Here is a 21473-nt window from a genome sequence, read left to right as displayed (position 1 = left end):
GTAAAAATGATCACTGAAATAATGGAAAATAAAGAAAATAATAATCAGCAGATGAATCGGTAATCAAAATTAGTTGTAGCCCTAATCAAAAGAAATATTCATTTTCTTCTCAGATAAAACTGCACATCATCTGTTTTTTTTCACCCTTTAAGTGTTTGTGTGGATACATTCAGTTCAACCTTTTCTAGTGCAAGGCGGTGTTGTGGAAATACATCATCCTCTCAAAATAAAACCATAAAAAGCACCTGAGGGGTATTTTTAAAACATGATACACCTTTAATAAAAGGATGCACATAAAGCTACACAAATGTCTACATTCCCCTTGGACTACAGCAGTTTCCTTTATATTGCACTTCAACAGTGTCATGTGCTCTTACTGGTGCAGGTAAAACAATACAAATACACACTAAGGCAGGTAACAGGAGACAGTTTTAAAATGGACACTCTTGACCATCATGTAGATGGTCGCATTTAAAAAGGAGGAGAAGAAAAAAAAAGCAAGCTTCTTCCTTATACACACATTAGGTACATCGATAACATCAGCAGCAGAATCAGATGTCAGATAAATACTGTTTTGAAAAGTGCAGCAACATAGATAATTTAAGTACTTTTTGGGGGGGATTTGAGCAACAGTTCAGATATCTATAAGTAAGTGTCACCCATATTCCCACTGATGTGCTAAAAAGCATGTTTGGTACACAAGTTGTAGCACTTGTTTAAGCGCAACACACACTGACATTTCAATGGACACACACACATAAATGATTTAAGTAGCTGCCATAAGAGGTCCACACTGGTTTGTTATATCGACTGAGAGATCGATCAGCGTTGTCAGTGGGGGTTTGAGCTCAGGAAACACATGGGCAGCAGTAATAAATAAAACTAAAACACGACACCCACATGGAATCACTCATTCCAAGTTAACACAACAACTACTAGTGTTCGTTTGTGCAATCGTTGCTGTGCATTGATATGTGGTTTGTTGATTAGTAAATCTGAGGAGACACACAACACTAAGATTTTCAGTGGTCTTGGGTGTTAAAATTACAACAAACAAAAGCAAAGACTAAAAAAAAAAAAAAACAGATAAAACATTCACAACTGTACAATCAAACTGTCTAACGTTATGATGGTTGAGTCTTTTAAGTTTTAACACAAACTTTCATTCAAAAATTTGATTTCCAGAGACGATTTGTGCTGTCTGTAACTTAAGCCCTTCATTGGTAAAACTAACACTTTTACAGACTGAATTATCGTTATTATTATTATTATTCATATGAGAAGTGTTACAAGGATTCAGAAAGATAAAATATATTTCATAACCTAATTATTAAGTAATTATAAAATTCAAACAGGAGCTTACTGTTGTTTAAAGTTAATAAAAATGAACTTGCTGTAGGCTTTTTCTCTGGAGCACATATAAATAAGTTCATTGAATGTGGACAAATTATCATCAAAAGCTTGCATTATTATCAAAAAAGTGTCTCGACGTTGAGTTCTTTTCTCTATTAATTAAGTTTTGCCAGTTAATGAAATACATCTCATCCAAAACAACACAAGGATGGAAGAATATACTGCTTAGTAGCTTTTTCAAGTCATTCCTTCAAATGAACACGCACTCACACTCACAGTCACACACTCACACACTCACACACACACACACACACAGTGGCTTACATAATGTTCACACCTTGTGTTGACTGAGTGGTCGGCAGAAAGAGCACATGGAATAAAATCTTCACAGTCACAGGTCGGATGTTTAGCGCTGTGTGGTGTTTTGGGGAATTATAATTGGTGTACAAGCGATGCCAGCAAAGGATTCTGGGAAGTGTAAATCCCTCTCCCACTCATCTGTCTCTGTGTTGTACACCTGCACGATGCTTGTGACATTGTTCAGGTGCCAGTTGTAGCCCCCGATGATGTAGATCTTCCTGTCCAGTAAGCAGCAGCCTGCCTCAGACTGCCCTGCTCTCATGGGACTGACGGTGGTCCACTGGTCGTTTTCTGGAATGTAATACTCCACCGCAAGCACATCAAAACAACGGTCCACGTGGTCCATGCGGCCGCCCAGAGCATAAACGCGATCCCTGGTGCTGATCATGGCATGCAACACTCTGGGTTCATTCATGGGAGCTCTGAAGTCCCACTGGTCTGAACCTGGGTCGTAGCAGTGGAGAGTTTTCTTGTCATCCAACGAGACGCCATAGCCCCCCGAGATGTACAGCTTTTCTCCACAGGGAGTCCCCGCATGACCCCAAATCCTGCGTCTCAGAGGCTCCACATAAGTCCACTCATTCTTCTTTGGGCAGTAACACTCCACGGATGACAGACTGCCAGATCGGTTGCGCCCTCCGGTGGCGTACAGTTGTCCATGCAGCACGTTGAGCTGAAACTGGATTCGAGCCTCCTGCAACGATTGGATGCGCAGCCACTGGCTCAGATGCGGGTCGTAGCGATAACAACTGTCTACTGCCCCCTCGCCACTGCGGTACTGTAAGTGCTGTCCACCAACGACATACACAAAGTTATCGAGTACGGCAACACAAGCGTGGCTGCACCCTGTCTCCATCTCTGTCAGCTCTTTGAACTGGCGGGAGGCAGTGTCAGGGAGATGGTACACCTTGGTGCTCACCGTGCGGTCGTTGTCAGTGTAGGGCGTCCCACCAAAGGTGATGAGTGACATGATGTCTGAGCGTATGACTGTCCGCGAAGACTGCATCTCGTGCTGTCGAAATGGAAGAATCTGGTAATTGAAGGCCTCAAGGAGATACTGGCGGCACAGCACGTCCTCCACCATGATGTCCACCGTCTGAACGCTGTCCACCAGCTCCGACGAGCGCATGAGCGGAAAGCGCACATGGCAGAGGACGCTGCTGGCTTGAGCCCGGCGGGACTTGTCATACTGGAGCCACCTGATGGCGGCGTGGAAGAGGTCAATTTCGCTACAGTTCTTCAGTTTGTTGCTCTGCAGGAAGAAGACGAGGCGCTCCATGGGAATGTGCAGAAAATCCTCCTCCTCTGCGATTTGGAGGAAGTGGCGGAAGGTGAAGGCGTCCACTGATTCTTTGAGGGAAGACAGGCTGAAGGTGGTGGCCATCTGGCCGATGTGCAGGCACGTCTCCACGCTCATCGCTGACTTGAGGAACTCCTCGCAGAGCTCCACGACTGGGACCATCTGGAGAAACACAGCCGCCCCGAGGACATCCTGAATACAGTCCAGGTCTAAAGTGACTTCTGCACTGTAGGCAAAGTCAATAATATGTTTCAGCCCACGGGCGGACAAACCCTTGAGCTCAATAGTATCTTGATTTGACTCCCTCATGCCTCCGGTAAACATTGCTCTGTAACACAAGAACAAATCAGCAAACTACATGATGTTTTTATAAACACCATCTGAATGCAACACACTGATTTAAAATTGCATGCATTTTTTCTGATTTTCCATAACTAAGTCAGAGCACTGCTGCTGTGTATTATATGAAACAGCTCTTTTCAATGGCGAAGGTCGGGTGTCGAAAAGAATGAAAAACAAAGTGGAAAGAAGAAATAATTTATCATTTAAAAACGTCCTCAATTTCTATTTCTGGAATACGTCTTTCTACAACTTCTACCATCAGCAGGAACTCTGTAATTATCAATTTAGTGTAAAGGCTCAGAATTGCTTTAAATGTATTTGTTCTGTGATCTTCAGCTGACTCTCACAGTGCACTCAGTGTGAATTCCTCCAATTTAAAATGAAAATGGGCATTGAGAATTCTTATGATTTAGACTAACCTGAAGTAATCACTACAGGCAGCCAGCACAGCTTTGTGGACCTGGAAGCGCTCCTCATTGATAGCCAGCACGACGTCAAGTAGTTGACCCTGAGCCCGAAGGACTGACAAGCCCTGGAGGAGGGTGGCACTGTGGCTTGGGGCCGAAAATGTGCAGCGCAGGGTGCTATTCTTGTTAGCCATACTGAAAAGTAAAAAAAAGGCCTTGTCACAAGGAGTAAAAAGAGCGATCCTGACCTTTTTAATCAAATAAGACACCCTTATTTTTTTTCCCAGTGCTAAAATTCTCATCCAAACTTGGAGGTTATTCATTTTTGAATATAATGTACACTCCTAGACGCTGTATTATTCTGGCTGAGCAGGAGAATATTAAAATGTGATCTGTATGTGGATATCTAATGTCTGGTGTTAACTCGAGGTGCGGATGTACACAATACTGTGATTGACATTTGATCCAATCTTCCACAGTCTGTGGGGAAATGCAATCTGTAGTGTTAAGTGACTTTGTATTGGTGAGAGCACATCTGCAAACAGGAGAGAAACAACAATGCTATGAGTAGAGATTACATTTTGTTTGGACTATTCATTGCTGCACATAGAAAACAGAAACAAATCCGCCGGTAAGAAGCACAATCGCAGTAGGTGGAAACTACCTCAAGTGCACCAAGTGTGCAGAAACAACGCGTACTGGTAGAGAAACCCCATCGCATTGGGTAGAAGTGACATCACCAGGGAAAGAAATGTCAAAAAACATGACCAGACAAAATCGTTCTTAGTAAAGGTAGAAAATTAACCTGACATTACTTTCCAGAACTAAACACAATCCCAAGTGAAAATGACTGACAGACAAAGTCCCGCTTGTACTGTGACAGCTGCCATGTTAGTTTTCTTTAGCGCCTCCTCTACCGACCTGCTTTGTTAGATGAGAGCCAAAAATGGCATCCAATCACATAGAAGGCAGATTACTGATGAAAAAAATGCATCTACACATCACATGGAAGTGTTCGAATCCAACAATTTCCTACTCAGATCAGAATTTAATACAAGAAAGAAATGAGGTCATGAAATATTACATTAAAATGGACTAAAGCTCTGCAGCATTATACAACCATTACAATATCCATAATTCATCATAATCACAATTATTGAATTTTTTATGGTCGACTGAGGACAGTTTTAATACTTTTCTGTTTTTTCCAGACCTACTGTATGTGCTGATCTGCGGCCATCTAGGTCACAGATGTGTTTCTTTCTCCTCCTCTTAATTTTCGACTTTGTTGCAGCCTCTATAAGAAGTGCTTTTCTTGCTAAATCCAAAAAAGCCTTTGTTGAACTGATCTGAGTTTAAGGACATTAACTTTGGAATGAAAATACTGCATGCCTGACGTTTGAAAAAGACGACAAACTCCGGCCTGAACTTTACTGAGAGGCGGGACTGGAGTCTGAATGGTAAACTGGCCAGGCCTATTTTAAGACGCCAATATTAGCTCATCACAGACACATCTGCACGCATGTCGTCTGATAGGGGACAAAAACATGTTTGCAGTGATTTAGAAACAGTCCTGTCATTACAGACGGTATTGGCTCAAATACAGCATAAGTTGATGGTTTTATTGACAAATAAATAAGCTACTGGTAAAAAAAAGTTCTGGATAATACAGTGGTTATTATTTTCTAGGACAAGACATTTGCATGTTAACAACAGCGTGAATGGATTAATGCTGCTCTATAGAGGGAACACAGAGTTTCTTCATACCTTTTTATAATAAGTGATTTAAAATGAAAATAAAGAGAGTTTTCTGATGACTCATGTAATGTGTTGTCCTGCCACAGAGAAAGTGAATTCCTGACGAGAGAAACTGGGTTAAAAAAAACACATGTTGATGTCCTTACAACAGAAAGAGTCTGATTTAATCATCTGTCAACCAGTAAATAATAAAAGAGGAACTTGAAAAGAGAAAAAAAAATCTTAAGATGAGAGAAATTCATCCAGAAAATAGCTCTTGGAAAAGGTGGGCTAGTCTTATAATCAGGCAGACACAGTTTTTGTGTGTGAGAGCCATAAAGATGTATTTTTTGACCCATCTCTGTATATACCTTGGTCACAGCTGTCATTTTTCACAGCAGACATTTAGACCCGCCATAGTAAGAAGAGCACAGGTTATTATGTTCTATTTTAGAGTTTTAACCTCAAATATCAATATCAGTACTGGCAGCTAAAGTCCAGACAGGACTGATATCAGTCAAGGATATGTATCTGGTTTTATTTTAAAAATTTTAGGAGGTAAAAAATGAGTAAAAACAAGCAAGCAAGAATTTGCAAATTCATTTTGGAAAGTGAATTGTTGTTTGCTACTTACTTTAATGTGTTTTGTTTGGCTAATCATGGCTATGGCATCAGCTAGCACAGTGTTAGTGCAATTTTACCAGAAACTATTGAAAATATTGATTTGTGAAATAAGAAAATTGCTACCAAATGGTTAATAAATGTGTCCACCTGCTGCATCCCAGCAGACTGAGTTAGGCGTGTTCACCCCTCTGGCTGGACAGTTGCTACACCCTTACTTTACTTCCACTCATATAAAACAGTGTGGATGCATGGAGGCCCGAACAACTCCTCGGCGTTTCCCGGAGTCAAACCGCGACGGTGAAGCACCACAGCGGGCTCGAGCATGGGCAACAGTCCCGGAGCTGTGGAGGCTTCTTGTGAACTAACACCGAGGGACCAGTCCAACTCCGTGGCCACTCTACACCCTCACCCGGCTTCACTCACCTGTTCTGCGGATGTTTCGACGCAAAATCCCCGCCATCCGACTCCGCCATCTTCTAGCACAGAGCAACACGCATGGGGCATTTTCAGGGATGTTTTCAGGAGGTCAGCGGCGCGATGGGCCTGCTCATGGTGTTTTAAAAGTGTGGAAACAACCTGTCACCCAGGCACGGGCGGAGGGCAGCCGTCTCCCTGAGATCCTGTAATGGACACGGTGATGATGACCTCTCCTACCGGCTGTTCGCTCACTACACCTCGGTCCTCTGTACCGACCCTGTCTGGCCATTGGGAGGCGCCACTGTCACATGTCTGCAGGTGCACTGGCTCCTGCCAGAGCGAGCCAGTGATGGGAGGCATCAGGGGTCTGTGAAGGTACAGTATTCAGATCATTTACCCAAGTAAAAGTACAAGCACTGGCCTACAGAGTAAAAAAAAAAAAAGTTCTAAAATATTCATTCAATATTAAGCAATTGTACAACAGCAACAATAACAGCAAAATGTATTTAAAGTGTCAAAAGTAAAAGCACTCATTATCCAGAAAAATGGCACCTAATAAATGAATGGTGTCATAATATTGTTGCATTATTGTTACACTAATGTGTAAGTAGCATTCAATGTTGGATTTGGCCAAGATATAGCTACATTTAGCAATATTTAAATGCAGTCAGTTGGTTTAATCTGTGATGTTTTTAGCAATAATAAAAGTTTAGTAATAGTAATTTAAAAAAATTGGTATTGAATGCTGGACTTGTAATGAAGTAATTTTGTGTAGTAAAGCTACTTTTACTGCCAAAAATGTGAACTTAATCTTATAGCTCTTGAGAACAGCAAATTCAAGAGTATTCAGGAGGGAAATAGTTCAAATATAACTTTAACTGGGTGCAAATCTTGTTCTTTTTCTTGTCTTGACTTTTAGGGATACAGTGATGTGTTTTTGTGTGCAAATTATGAATAGAACTGATATTCAACACTAGCTAAAATAAATGAATCAAAGTTAGAGACAAACAACCTAAAGGGAAACAAACAAACATGCAGTAAAATGAGGTCCACAGCTGATGAAGATTATGCACAATAAGACCATGTTTTGGCACCTGGATTTGCTTTGATTATAACTTAATTTTGTGCTCATGACAGGACTGAAGAAGTTACAGAGAGTTACAGCAGATCCACAGCAGAGACGATGTCTTTGAGAAGAGGCAGAAGTGGTTGGAGGCTGCCATAGATGGTCTTTCTGGTAAATGTTCACAACCATCACAGTTCCTCTTAGGAAGGAGGAAGACCCAAATAGAAAAAAAGAAACATTAAGGGGAATGAATGAAAGTATTGAATGAAAATAATCACAGCAATTCATATTGACCCTTTCACAAAACACAGTTATACCAATGTGTTCAGTTCGGATCTTTATCGTCCCACTGGAAGAAATTATTTTTGCAGCAAATCAGTACAACATGAAAGATAAACACAATAAGACAAGTGAAGACATTAAAAGTGCTGATACTATACACTGAATTTAGAATAACAGAGAATCTGCATGATGAAAGCAGGGAAAAAATGAACACAAAGAATAAAGAAAAGTGCTAAACTGATAGTGGATAAAAAGTTAGAACGTATTCAGGACGCTGAGGGAGGAGATGCGGCGATTCTCGGAAGCCATAATGTGTGAGGGCTTGAACAACAAAGACTTGAAAGAGGCACTGCCCTTGGTGGCAGACCTCTACTGCCCCTCTGTTCTTCACGTTTTTGTCAGGAAGGCCGCTGCTTTGACATTTGAATGCTTCTGCGTTCAAACTGGCTTCTTCTTTGTGTGTTTGTTTGCGAGTTTGTCCTTCCTGTATGTTTGTGGGTTTCCAGTTTCCTCCCACAGTTTGAGAAAATACAGGTGAGGTTAACTGACTCTAAATTATATGAATGGTTGTCCATCTATATGTGTTAACCCACAGATTGCCTGTACAAGTCACCTGTGTATATATATCCATCTGTATACAGTGCAATGCAGCACAAGACACAGAGGACAAAGACTGTTTCTCCTGTTCCCTGATGCAAAATTTTTTTTTAAAGAAAAAGATGCAACATTCAGTCTACACAAAACAATCTTGTACAAAACAAGATTTAAAAAAAAACACGTAATGTAATAACAGGACGACAATGCAAGAGTTATGAAAATATAAAAAATAGCAGCAGTAAAAGCAGTTTAGAGCAGTTTAAAAGTAGTTTATTGGTCACTGAGGACATTAACGTATGCAGGATTTGGATACGTACAATTTATTTTAACCCTGCTTTCGGCATACTGTAAGTTACAAAATAAACACCTTCAAAGTGACTATTTCTGCATATATACAGTGGGGTAAAAAAGTATTTAGTCAGCCACCAATTGTGCAAGTTCTCCCACTTAAAAAGATGAGAGAGGCCTGTAATTTTCATCATAGGTACACTTCAACTATGAGAGACAGAATGGGGGGAAAGAATCCAGGAAATCACATTGTAGGATTTTTAATGAATTAATTGGTAAATTCCTCGGTAAAATAAGTATTTGGTCACCTACAAACAAGCAAGATTTCTGGCTCTCACAGACGTGTAACTTCTTCTTTAAGAGGCTCCTCTGTCCTCCACTCGTTACCTGTATTAATGGCACCTGTTTGAACTCGTTATCAGTATAAAAGACACCTGTCCACAACCTCAAACAGTCACACTCCAAACTCCACTATGGCCAAGACCAAAGAGCTGTCAAAGGACACCAGAAACAAAATTGTAGACCTGCACCAGGCTGGGAAGACTGAATCTGCAATAGGTACGCAGCTTGGTGTGAAGAAATCAACTGTGGGAGCAATTATTAGAAAATGGAAGACATACAAGACCACCGATAATCTCCCTCGATCTGGGGCTCCACGCAAGATCTCACCCCATGGGGTCAAAATGATCACAAGAACGGTGAGCAAAAATCCCAGAACCACACGGGGGGACCTAGTGAATGACCTGCAGAGAGCTGGGACCAAAGTAACAAAGGCTACCATCAGTAACACACTACACCGCCAGGGACTCAAATCCTGCAGTGCCAGACGTGCCCCCCTGCTTAAGCCAGTACATGTCCAGGCCCGTCTGAAGTTTGCTAGAGAGCATTTGGATGATCCAGAAGAGGATTGGGAGAATGTCATATGGTCAGATGAAACCAAAATAGAACTTTTTGGTAAAAACTCAACTTGTCGTGTTTGGAGGAGAAAGAATGCTGAGTTGCATCCAAAGAACACCATACCTACGGTGAAGCATGGGGGTGGAAACATCATGCTTTGGGGCTGTTTTTCTGCAAAGGGACCAGGACGACTGATCCGTGTAAAGGAAAGAATGAATGGGGCCATGTATCGTGAGATTTTGAGTGAAAACCTCCTTCCATCAGCAAGGGCATTGAAGATGAAACATGGCTGGGTCTTTCAGCATGACAATGATCCCAAACACACTGCCCGGGCAACGAAGGAGTGGCTTCGTAAGAAGCATTTCAAGGTCCTGGAGTGGCCTAGCCAGTCTCCAGATCTCAACCCCATAGAAAATCTTTGGAGGGAGTTGAAAGTCCGTGTTGCCCAGCGACAGCCCCAAAACATCACTGCTCTAGAGGAGATCTGCATGGAGGAATGGGCCAAAATACCAGCAACAGTGTGTGAAAACATTGTGAAGACTTACAGAAAACGTTTGACCTCTGTCATTGCCAACAAAGGATATATAACAAAGTATTGAGATGAACTTTTGTTATTGACTAAATACTTATTTTCCACCATAATTTGCATAATTTACCAATTAATTCATTAAAAATCCTACAATGTGATTTCCTGGATTCTTTCCCCCCATTCTGTCTCTCATAGTTGAAGTGTACCTATGATGAAAATTACAGGCCTCTCTCATCTTTTTAAGTGGGAGAACTTGCACAATTGGTGGCTGACTAAATACGTTTTTGCCCCACTGTATACAGACTAGTGGAAGACTGATTCTATTTCCATTTAGCTGTAGTTGCAGAGACATATTATGTCTTATTATTTCTGCATAAAGCATGCTTTTAGTGCAATTAACTGTCCTGATAAGTTTATGTTTGTGTGAGCAACATGGCTGCAAAACCTGTGACAGTTTTGGTGACAGAGGAAGTTGAATGCCGCAACAATGTTTACATATATGTCACATGACAACGGCAACATTAAAAGAAGGGCAAATCAAATACACAAAAATAGGCACAGGTCCACAGCTCCTCTTCTCCAGTGCTCTTGTTGTGCATGTTAACAGAAATCACCTCTTCAAAATGAAAGTGCAAGTGATTTGGTATGAAATGGCTACTTGTTTGAATGGGGAAATGGGGAAAAGAATGAGGATGTGAGACATGGAGTAATTGCAGGAACATAATGACAATGACGACAGTCGGCTATTAGATATTACAGTTTAAACTAATCTAAAAAAATAAATAGAGCTCCATTGTTGTTGAAAGACACATTATTGGTCCTGAAATGTTCCTTTATTGCCAAGAACATTTGCACTGCAGTTTATTTTGAGCCAGTCCCACATACGCCATCCTGTTGCTGTAAATACTCACCTAGACATCAAATGTGTATTAATCCGCAGCCGAAAATAGTCCCACACAAATATACCACGTTTTTCTCGAAGAAGTGGTAAACAAATGCCCCTCACTAAGTACAAAAAACAAGGCAGAGAACCCAGAAAGTATCGAGTGACGAAGACTGAGCAACAGATGAAGAAAGTCAAACAGCAAACTAGCTTAAGATAAAGATTTCTTGCTGCAGTTTTAAGTTGAGCTGCTACAGAAAATGTGTCGCTGTTACCAACCATGTAGAAACATGTTCAACAGACAGAGCAGAGATGCAGCAAATGAGGTCATTTTAAAGTGTCCTTACCAAATCATTCAAATGTCCAAACTGAATTTAATTTACTCTGAATCTGTTATAAATTTGACTTCTTCTCGTCCTGCTCCAAACTCCTTGTGTGACGTATCTCTTTTATCCAGGCGTTCTGCGTGCAGCTCACTAAAGTGGACACAGAAACACTAGACGGGCGTAGGAGTCTGCACTCTGTTGCAGTGGTTTCCAGAGTTTTTCTTTGACAGGCAGCCTGAAGAGAAGAAAAACAGTTAAATGAAATGAAAAAAGTCAGCAAAATGACTTCAAACAGGCGTCACTTTCAGAATGGCTGTTGTGTCTGGCTCAAATTGTGTCAAACTCAGCCTCCCCCCGCCCCCGATGGTTGTGGTTTCACTGCAGATAAACCTGCTGGTATAACCTGAAGCACTCGTCTGACATTTCTGAGAACGGCAACTGAATTACATGAAGGCAGGTTGAATGCATGGACTCTCACACATTGAAATATGATCCTTAGAGACCTTCCACTCTACCTCATGGGAACTTGGGGACATGGGACATGCAGGAGTTCACTATGTGGATATATTGTTGTGTTTACGTTCCTCGCAGCAGTCAGCAAAGGTAAATGAATATGAAAACCATATCTTTTCTCTTTTTACTTTTGGTTTACTTTTAACCTCCATCTGATTGCATCAAAACATGAAGCAGAATACTTCACTAATGTGAAAGTGAGAATTGTTTAAAAGTAAAATAAAACATCAGCCGCAAAATGCTGGTTAGCCTATCAGCATCATGTGGTTCACACTATCAGATGGCTGCCTTGCTCTGTGCAGCCTTACTGAAGTGCCATCCTTTATCAGCAATATCTAACAGATATTTCACACATTGGTGGGTCATCTGTTTTACAAATAGGATGTCTGTGCACTCAGTTTTGAGCTTAAGCTCTCAGTTTTGAGCTTAAACTTGGACTAAAGGAGCTTGTAGACCTAGGTTTGATGTGATGTATGATACATCACAAAGTGCTTCGCAGTACAACTAGAATAAAATGAGGGAGATGACAAAAATTAGTCAAGAGGCAACTTGAAAAGTAGATTAAAAACAGGCTAAACAAAATAAGAAATTCAGTCATTTTGTTGAGTTTGTTGCTGAAGCTGTTTTGTGAAGAAAATATCTTCAGAAACTGAGTAAAATAGACATTAAAATGAATAAATGAGATCATTTTGACATGTGTTACTCCTAAGGGTCAGCTTGTGAGGCTCCCTCCAGTCCTGAGTGCTTCAGAAGAAACGCTAGCGAGACTATTTACACGTGTGAATGGAGCATGAATACGAGTGAGCGCAATGTGACATTTGTCCTCTACTTTAAGTGAGTATTGTTTTGTGTTTGAGCTGCAATATTTTAAAATGGTGACATCTACTCCAACCAACAACAAGGTTTTTATTAGTATTTTGTGAATGTGTAGTGTGCTAGTCCTCTAGTGCTGTTCAGAGTCAACCATTTTCATGTCTGAACGTAGAGGATGACTTTGCTTATCTTAGCATAACTACTGCAAACTTCTCTATTAATTGATCAGTTGTTAAGATGTCAGAAAATGGTAGGAAATGTTTATAATGTTCAAGTTGATCAAGTCCAAGACGATGTCCTCAAACGTCTTGTTTTGTGCCCAACCCAAAGATATTCCATTTATTTTGAAGAGACCAGAAAATATTCACATGTGAGAGGCTGAAATCAGAGAATTTGATTTTTTTCTTGAAAAATTACTCACAATTACCTGATTATCAACATACTTGGTGATGAATTCAATAGTTGACATCCAGTGGATTAATTGACTACCTGTTGCAGCTCTACTGGAAATGGGGAAACAGCTGAGAGGTGCTGGTAGGTGGATTTTGTTACGTTTGGAGAGAGCTAAGCTAGCTGCCTCCTTGTTTTTAAAAGCAACTTTAAGGGAAGCCAAAGGGATAAATTGGATATAATGGGGTTAATATTAACCTTTAGTCTACTGCTGAAGACATGAGATGTTCTCAGTTTCTGCCACCTTCACTGCACTCAAAGCTCTGCATATTCATCCATAGTGTCAAAAAATTTAGGGTCATCAATGAGACCTGGTGTCAGATCACAGAGGAACAGCTTATCAAATATCGTCCTATTGATATTTGGGTGGAAGCTCAGGAAAGGAACTCCCGCTGCCCATCAGCCATCAGGACAGTTGTACTCGGAGACACAGGTACTGGATGCTCCTCTCAATTCAGCAAACAGCACAGGACATTAAAACACACTGTTTGAAGCAACAAGTAGGCTGAGAACACATTGACAGCTGGTTCAGTTTTGCTGTAATGTTACACAAGGCAAAGTACAAAAGCACTTATGGTAAATAAATGTAAAAAAAAAAACTCATCAGGCACAAAATATTATGCTTTTCCTCAACAGTTAAGTATGAAGCACCACAAAATATTTCCATGTCCTGGTTAAAAAACAACCTCAAGTTAAGCTGGCCAGCAGCAGAGAATCATCCAGCTCAGGCTGAGGTCTGGGTCCGAAGAGATGGACACCCCACAGACTCATGGGAAAAAGTGAGGGAAATTTTGTTGTGCTATGTACGAGGCTGCTGTTCTACATTTGATAGCATATTAACGTTTTTTTCTTATTGCTTTTACAGAGACAACAAACCACCAATGAGACTTCTATGCGTGAGTTGTCTTGTGTTTTATATCTTAATATCAAGTTATTCTTTAAAGAGGAAAATTAACAGGAATGTTAAATCTTTTCTCTTTTTCTTTCTTTATCTCAGCAGGCCAGGTGGTTGTTGTGAATCTGTTGAAGGTTTCATCTTACAAGGTTCAAATCAGACAACGGTCCACTGTGGCCCGTAACCCACTGTGGAGCGACTGGTCTCCAGTAGTGACTGTTCCTGCAGGTGAAGTCATAGATTTCACTGTGTATCGGTTAACTCTTTGGTCTTTAAATCCACTGAGCTAATTGGAATAATTTGTGTGTCTAATGATCAGCATCATTAGACACAAAAACGTAAGCAAGTAATCATTTTTAAGCCGCTAGTAAAAGTCCAATTCTTTTACAAACCTGAGTCACAGTGTCACTGCAGCAGAGAAGTGCATCAAATCCCCACTGACTGATATCTGTAACTGATTCTCATCTCACTGAACTGTGGTTTCAGGTGTAATTACTTACCTGAAATGATCTGTGCATAAATCCTCACCACCCAGCACCTCACAATTTTACATACGTTTTAATCCTTAAAAATGCATACAGGTGCCTCTATTGGAGACGGTTAACTTTGAACAGATGCAACTTCACTGAAATGCTTAACATTCATTCCACTGTAAAACATTTTTTTGTCGTAAAAGTGAGACAAGGCTCAATATGACTCAACACAACCAGCCTACTCACTAACATTTTGCATCTGTGCTGCAGAGCTTGAAGAAAAACCCGACGTCACCACAACAGTGGTACTCTTAAATGGCACCCGCAAGGTGACGCTGACTTGGAAGGTACGTCAGTGGAGGGAAAATGGGTTTTGAATGTTCATCTTGTACTTTGTTTTGTTCGTTTTTTGAGTCTTTTTGCTGAGCTGGCAGCTCAGAAATCAAGACTGTTGCAAAAACATAACCAGCAATCTGGTACATGTTTATATGCCAGCGCTTTAAACTTAAACAGAGAGGAAACATTGTACTGGTACCTGATCTCAACAGAAAGAACAATTACAACTACTTCTACTCCTACATCGCCTTGCATTTGCACTACCTGCTAGGTTAAGTATCTTATATTGCACTACTGAAATTAACATTTACTCTATCACAGTGGCAGCTTCTGATGTAGCTCCGGTGGCAACAATATCACTTCACTGCTGTGTGTTTTTAGTCTTGTGTTTTTCTTTTCCTATATTGTTGTGTGTATTGGTGTTTTTGGTGTCATTTAAGCTAGTGGATCAACACAGTATCTCTCTCATCTAATCTACTATTACAATTACAATCACTGCCTGTACTACTGCTATTACTACTACTACCACTACTACCACTACCAATGCTACTACTACTACTTATACAACTTCACAGCTCACTACTTTTACACATTGACAAAACAATGTCTTAACAATTTGTTTTATGATGCACTTTAGCGTCATAAAATCTTTCTTAAAACAGGAAAATCAAAGCAAAACCTACAGCTGGAGTTTGAATAATTATATTCAAGTATGGCTTTAATTATGCAACCAGTTTGAACATTTTATACTTTAACTCAGACAATTGAAGAACAAAAATGTTGAATTGCACTGGAAGCATTATGCATAATTTGGCAGAATTGAATAACCCTTTTATGCTGACCATCAGCAATACTAGTTAAAGTGACTTTGACTACTTTGTGTTTTCTTTTTGGGCTTTTCGTATCACTGATTTACCTTTTGCCCCCAGGTTGGGTTGCACCATTTATAGTTGATCATATGCTCAGTTTGCCTTCTTCTGCTCTTCAGCCGATGCCACATGCAGCAGCAGCCACAGGAGTGACGTACAAACTGGAGGACACACAGTCTTCTCGAGGATGTCCTTGTAAGAAAACAAGACATCCGAATAAAATGAATACATACACTATTCACGTCTCCCACTCTGCTGTCAACATCTCTGTTATCGCCAGAAATGCGGCAGGGTATTCTCCTCCAGCAATCGTACAGTTACCAGCGGAGCCTGCTGCAGATTTAAAAAGTAGGCCAAAGTGTGTGTACTTCCATGTGTCACATGTCATGTGCATTTATCCTTGAGTAGACCTTAAACGTTGTTATTTCTTCCACCCCTCTAGTTTGTGATAAAACGTTACTGTATGAAAAATTGGATAAGAAAACTTGCCTTGAGTTGTATGAACTTCAAGATGGAGATTCAAGGCCAGAACATGTGATCACTTTAACAGCAAGGAACAAAAAAAAAGAAAGTAAGTAAGGAGGAAATGACGTAGTAAGTAATACAAAGAAAATTAGAATGAGAAAGTTGCATTTAAAGTGTTTTTATTCTTTTTCTTTGCTGTTGATTAGTTTGCATCATAAACTGTTATTCATTTAATGCTGTAACACACTTGCTTCAGAGTGACTTTCTGTGCTAAGGATCAGTAAATTAGTTTAATTCTCTGTCTGTTTCTGTTACAGATATGACGGACTACGTTCGCTATCTTTACTTTGAACACAGATGTGATGGCGGGAAACCCCAGACAGTTAAAAAGTGCCTCTTTTATCAAAAAGAGTGTGGTAAGTGTCTTTAAAACAGATTTGTCCAAATGCACTGGTTGACGTTGCACCTCCAGAACTTTGAATATAACATAATTTTTATGCGTTAACTTTTGTGTCTTTGTTATGCACTCAAACAGAAAAGAGGTCTGAGAGCAAAACTATTGACATTGCAATCAAAAAATGTTTTGTTGTAAGTAAAATAAATGGATGGTTAAAAAAGCATTAATTAACATCTACGCTCTGCGCTCTGTCTTCTCCGTAGAGTTCAAAGCTCCCTCCCTCATTTAACGGCAATGGATGTTGCCCAGCTGTCACTCACATCATCTGGCCAATGGCGACATGTTTTACATTTTTCAGTTTAAGTCACCCCACGAGATTCGGCTAAACAACAGCAAGCAAAGCATATGCATTCAAACCTTTTGATTTTGGGAAACAACACATTTGGATTTGCATTAATCTTGTTTAAATTTAATTGCAGTTAGGAAAATTTTGCTCTCAAACTTATTTGAACTTGTTTGATTGTACAATGAAGACACAAAAGTAACTTTATAGTGCTCTGGGTATTTAATGAGATGAGTTATGGTGCTAACACTGATCTGACACAGATCTGGTGCATCAAAGTCATAGATGTCTCCACATACTGTAGATGAAAAGATTGGTTTTTAGACCGACATTCTTCCTTTCTCTCTGTAGCTCCAACCAGAGAACCTCAGGGTTTGATCGCTTTTGGTGAAACAGAAAGTTCTGCCAACCTGTCTTGGAAAGTGATTCCCTTAGTGCACCAGCGAGGTTTCCTCACACACTACATCCTCTGCAGAGTGAAAATCAGCTCACAGGGTGAACCGAAAGGTGTCAAGTCATTTTTTTACCCATCTGTAGCTTCTAGAGTCGTGTCGATAATGTTTACTTTAATGTGACTATTTCTTTTATTGCAAATTTACATTATTTCATCAACTTTTGATACTTTTGACTGACAAACGTTCACTCACAGTATGTGAGAAAATGAAACTTGTCCTTGGATGGCAATTCTCATAACAAAACTCACCAATAAAACACCTTAAACTGTGATGACAACTTTTTGTAACTTTTTCCACATCCTCTTTTATCAGAGTGCCAAAACATATCAGCCTCTCTGCTGAAATACCGTCTAGAAAACTTGACACCTGGAGCAAAATACAACGTCAGCCTGGCTGCAGTGACACAAGTGGGAGATGGGCCGCAAGCCACAGTGATTTTCAACACGCCAGTGAAGCCTGTGAATGGTATCGAACTCACAGTATCAACAGTACAATTGAATAGAGCAGGGTTTTTTTTCCCATGTGGGTGCTAACAAATTTTTGCCTGTCATCTTCCTTTGTCCCCTGAAATTAGTGTGGTGGAGTCTCGGCTTGCTGTTTCTGTTCTTTTTAATCTCAATAATGTGCACTTTTATCTTGAAGAGGTAGGTGACCCTTTCTATATACATTCTCCATTTTTAGATAAAGGTATAAGCAGGGTTCAAGTCATAATGTTTACGAAAATAACGAATATTAGGATAAATAATAAATAAAGAGAGTGTGAGAAAGACTTCACTGCTTGTCGCATGGTGCATCACTTTCACAGACAGCAGCCATGCTAGTGGTGACATGCAGCCATACTGTCATTCACAGGAGAATGTGGTTTGTAGTTCTTTGAAAACATGCTTACTTTAGCCTATAAAAAGGACCAATGCATCATTTAAGATTTTGAATATTAAGAATGGTTGTTGGTAATGTATTAGCGACTCCTGCAGATGTGTGACATAACTGCTTTCATGGGAGCTCAGACCCTTCGTTATGGACCAGACTGTTAGTGAGACAAATGAGAGGAGCTGTAGTGATCTGAACATGTCTGACTTCCTTTAGAACTGCTATGTCTAGAATTGTTTTTGCCATCCTAGCACCTTTCATATTCCTGTGATGGGTTAGGTTTTTGTTTGCAGAAAGTGTGTGTGTTTGATTTAACAGTTTCTATTCTGTTCTAATGCTTAGAGTAAAAAACAAGGTCCTCCCCCCGGTGCCGACTCCTGTTATTCCAGATTTTACCTCCTATCAGCCGGAGAGTCAGGTAAGAGAGATGAGCCAGGGAGATGCAGCTGCTGTGGAACTGTCTAAAACTTAATATGTCTGTGATTTGTTGATGTTTAGATGATTCATGTTTTAATTGTAACAGCAGAGAAATTGTGAAAATGAAACTGAGCAAATTGCAAAAACACAGAATGGCAGTAAGGTAGCAAATGTGTTAACGTGTTATGTGCATGTGTTGGGTCTGTGGGGGCTGAAGTAGTTAGAAAAAACAAACCAATTTTTTTTCCAGGGAGATGAAACTGAGGAAAGTCCCTAATGATTCTGTTGAAAGATGATGTGAGAGCCACAAACGTTTAATTTGACCAGAAAGCTGAACTCATTCCCTCTGAGCAAACACAGCATACAATGTTTTTGTGATGAAAATATCTCACCCCCATTGCACTCCAGTTCTGTTGTAGCTATAAGGCTGCTGAAATTTGAATGTTCATTAACTGAGTAAAAAGACGAGTCTACTTAACTTTTACTGTTTTACTTTTACTATTACACAGCCCCTGACCCTTACTGGGCTAGCTTACATCACCATTTTGCAAAAACTTTTGCTGGTGTTTAAAGATTTATTCACTTCACATTCAAGATAAACATGTCTCAAGCCACGTGATAAGATGCTGAAAGCCACATACTGTAATTTTAGAGCGCATGGTTTATCACATGAGTTAAGCTGCAGTTTCAGTTTACATTCTGATCAAACTGACACATTAGCTGAAACTTTGTACAAACTGTGTAAACATTCGGGGTCTCCAGAGGATGAAGCCTGTTGACTGTGGTGAGCCTCTCTAGCACCACCTAAAGGTCAAAATTTTCTCTCACCCAGCAAAATATCTCAACATTCATTTGATGGATTGGGACACAATCAGACATTTATGGTTCCTTAATGATTTTGTCGAGTTTTTGCCTGTAGCAGCATCATGGACCTTGAATCTAAGTGTGCTCTGCTAATGTGACCTACAACAGGAAATGCTGGAGAGGAAGGAGGAGGTGCATGAGCTGATGTTGCAGCAGATACATCCAGAGGTCAAGTCTGTCCCCTTGGACGCAGAGGAGACCACTGTCGTCGGAGGAGAGTGGGATGACGGCACTGACGAGGACCCGGAGAGTGAGAGAAGGGATTCGAGAATGTCAGGAGGAACCAGTGACGAGTGTTTGAGTCCTGGATCTACACATCAGGCTCTGAGGAGCTCCAGAGAAGGAGAAATGACAGATCTCGAGCAGGTGGACAATGAGATCGCCATGCTGATATACCGTAATGGTTTGGTCTTTGATGTGAAGACAGACTCGCCTTAAAATGGATTTAACTAAGCATTATACTGCCTCACAGCACAAAATTAACATAATTTTGTCTTTTTGAACACATATTGAAATGCTAGCTGCAGAATCATCTTGTTATGAGAGAAATATAAGTTTGTTGCTCATGCATGTTGAATTTTGCCATGACATTTTTACATATGGACACCAGAATAATAAAGCAAGGGGGTTTAACCACTCAGATGCTTTGTCAAAGCATGTTCTTTGTAAACCTTTTTTAATTTAATTATGGAATCCTTTTAACTGTTTTTTTGGTTGTTCCCAGACTAAAAATCAGCTCATAAACCAAATTTATTTTAGTGGGGTGGTCGGTCAGTCCACCACTTCTCCTGTCTGAAACGCATTGATGGATTGCCATGAAATTCATGGTCCTCAGAGGATGAATACTAATAACTTTGGTGATCCTCTCACTTTTCTCTAGCGTCACCATGAGGTTGACATTTCTATTTTTTTGAAATTACTCTATTAAGATAAAATAAGATATACCTTTATTTGTCCCACATTGGGGAAATTATTATCTTCTATTGAATGGTTTGCCATGAAATTTGGTACAAACAATCATCTTTGTCTCGGAATAAATTCCAGTTACTTTGATTATCCTTTGAGAGTTCATCTCGCGCCACCATCAAGTCAAAATTACTTTTTGTTCATTAACCAAACACCTTAAAAAGAAGAAGTATACAAGGATTAACTATTGAAACCAAGGCCTGTATTCAAAGTTAAAAAAGAGCTAATATCTCAAATTATTCAAGAGCAAAAGATAATTATGTCAAAAAAAAAAACTGATCAAACTCTGTGAAAGTTGATACATAATATAGTAAAACACATTTAAACCATGAGACATTAGCCTCAGACAGGAGATATGACAAAATTACACCTGTGTGCAAATAAAATAGTAAAAGTAAAATATCAGCTTTTCTGTAAGGAGTCTGGCCCATTGTTGGTCAGTGTGAAATGAAACCTAAGACTGCACAAACAAAGAACAAACGTATGTGAGAGCACATGTGAGTCTGTGAGGAGGTGAACATGTGACAGGAAGTGGTCGCAAAAAAAAAAAGACCTTAAGAAAAGGTAGGTCGTGAAAGATGAAATGCTAGATTACTCATAACCAAAGAGACATCTGTGGTGTTTCGATCTAGAGCTGTTCAAACTGGTACAGAACACTGGTTTGTAAGAAGCGATGACAGACTTACAGCATTTTCCACTACAATGCACGTCAATCTCCTGGTAGAGAAAAGGTATTTCTCCTGGTTCCTGTTTTGTTTGGTTGTGGCTTGCTTGGGAAATCAGTGAAATCAACAAGAACGTTACCCTTTTGTTTTACATATGACAGTCAAAGTTTTGTCTCTCACCACACCAAGATAAAAATCATCTGTCCAAACCACAGACAGTAGATAAACATCTGATAAACATGATGTGTGGTTAAGAAAATACAATGAACTCCTA

General features: G+C 40.1%; 2 protein-coding genes across 2 annotated transcripts; one reads left to right on the top strand and one right to left on the bottom strand.

The window, feature by feature from the left end:
• Positions 1 to 1691: 1691 nt before the first annotated feature.
• Positions 1692 to 11483, bottom strand: klhl26 (kelch-like family member 26). Its single transcript, XM_070832489.1, has 4 exons — positions 11430 to 11483; positions 6547 to 6907; positions 3775 to 3957; positions 1692 to 3341 (listed from the first exon to the last, which is right to left on the bottom strand). The coding sequence occupies exons 2-4, from the start codon at positions 6594 to 6596 to the stop codon at positions 1760 to 1762; spliced, it is 1815 nt and encodes a 604-aa protein (XP_070688590.1). The 5' UTR covers positions 6597 to 6907; positions 11430 to 11483; the 3' UTR covers positions 1692 to 1759.
• A 383-nt stretch (positions 11484 to 11866) lies between these two features.
• il12rb1 (interleukin 12 receptor subunit beta 1) lies at positions 11867 to 20186 on the top strand. The gene is made up of 16 exons (XM_070832228.1): positions 11867 to 12011; positions 12632 to 12755; positions 13233 to 13268; positions 13481 to 13617; positions 13821 to 13963; positions 14050 to 14080; positions 14185 to 14307; positions 14823 to 14899; positions 15877 to 16105; positions 16200 to 16328; positions 16540 to 16638; positions 17314 to 17469; positions 17730 to 17882; positions 17992 to 18061; positions 18630 to 18705; positions 19677 to 20186. The coding sequence occupies exons 1-16, from the start codon at positions 11897 to 11899 to the stop codon at positions 20004 to 20006; spliced, it is 2028 nt and encodes a 675-aa protein (XP_070688329.1). The 5' UTR covers positions 11867 to 11896; the 3' UTR covers positions 20007 to 20186.
• The last annotated feature ends 1287 nt before the right edge of the window (positions 20187 to 21473 follow it).

The sequence above is a fragment of the Pempheris klunzingeri genome, chromosome 6 (genome assembly GCF_042242105.1).
Source record: "Pempheris klunzingeri isolate RE-2024b chromosome 6, fPemKlu1.hap1, whole genome shotgun sequence".
Lineage (NCBI taxonomy): Eukaryota > Metazoa > Chordata > Actinopteri > Acropomatiformes > Pempheridae > Pempheris > Pempheris klunzingeri.
Note: the sequence above shows the minus strand (reverse complement) of the source record. Positions and strands in the feature narration are given on the sequence as shown.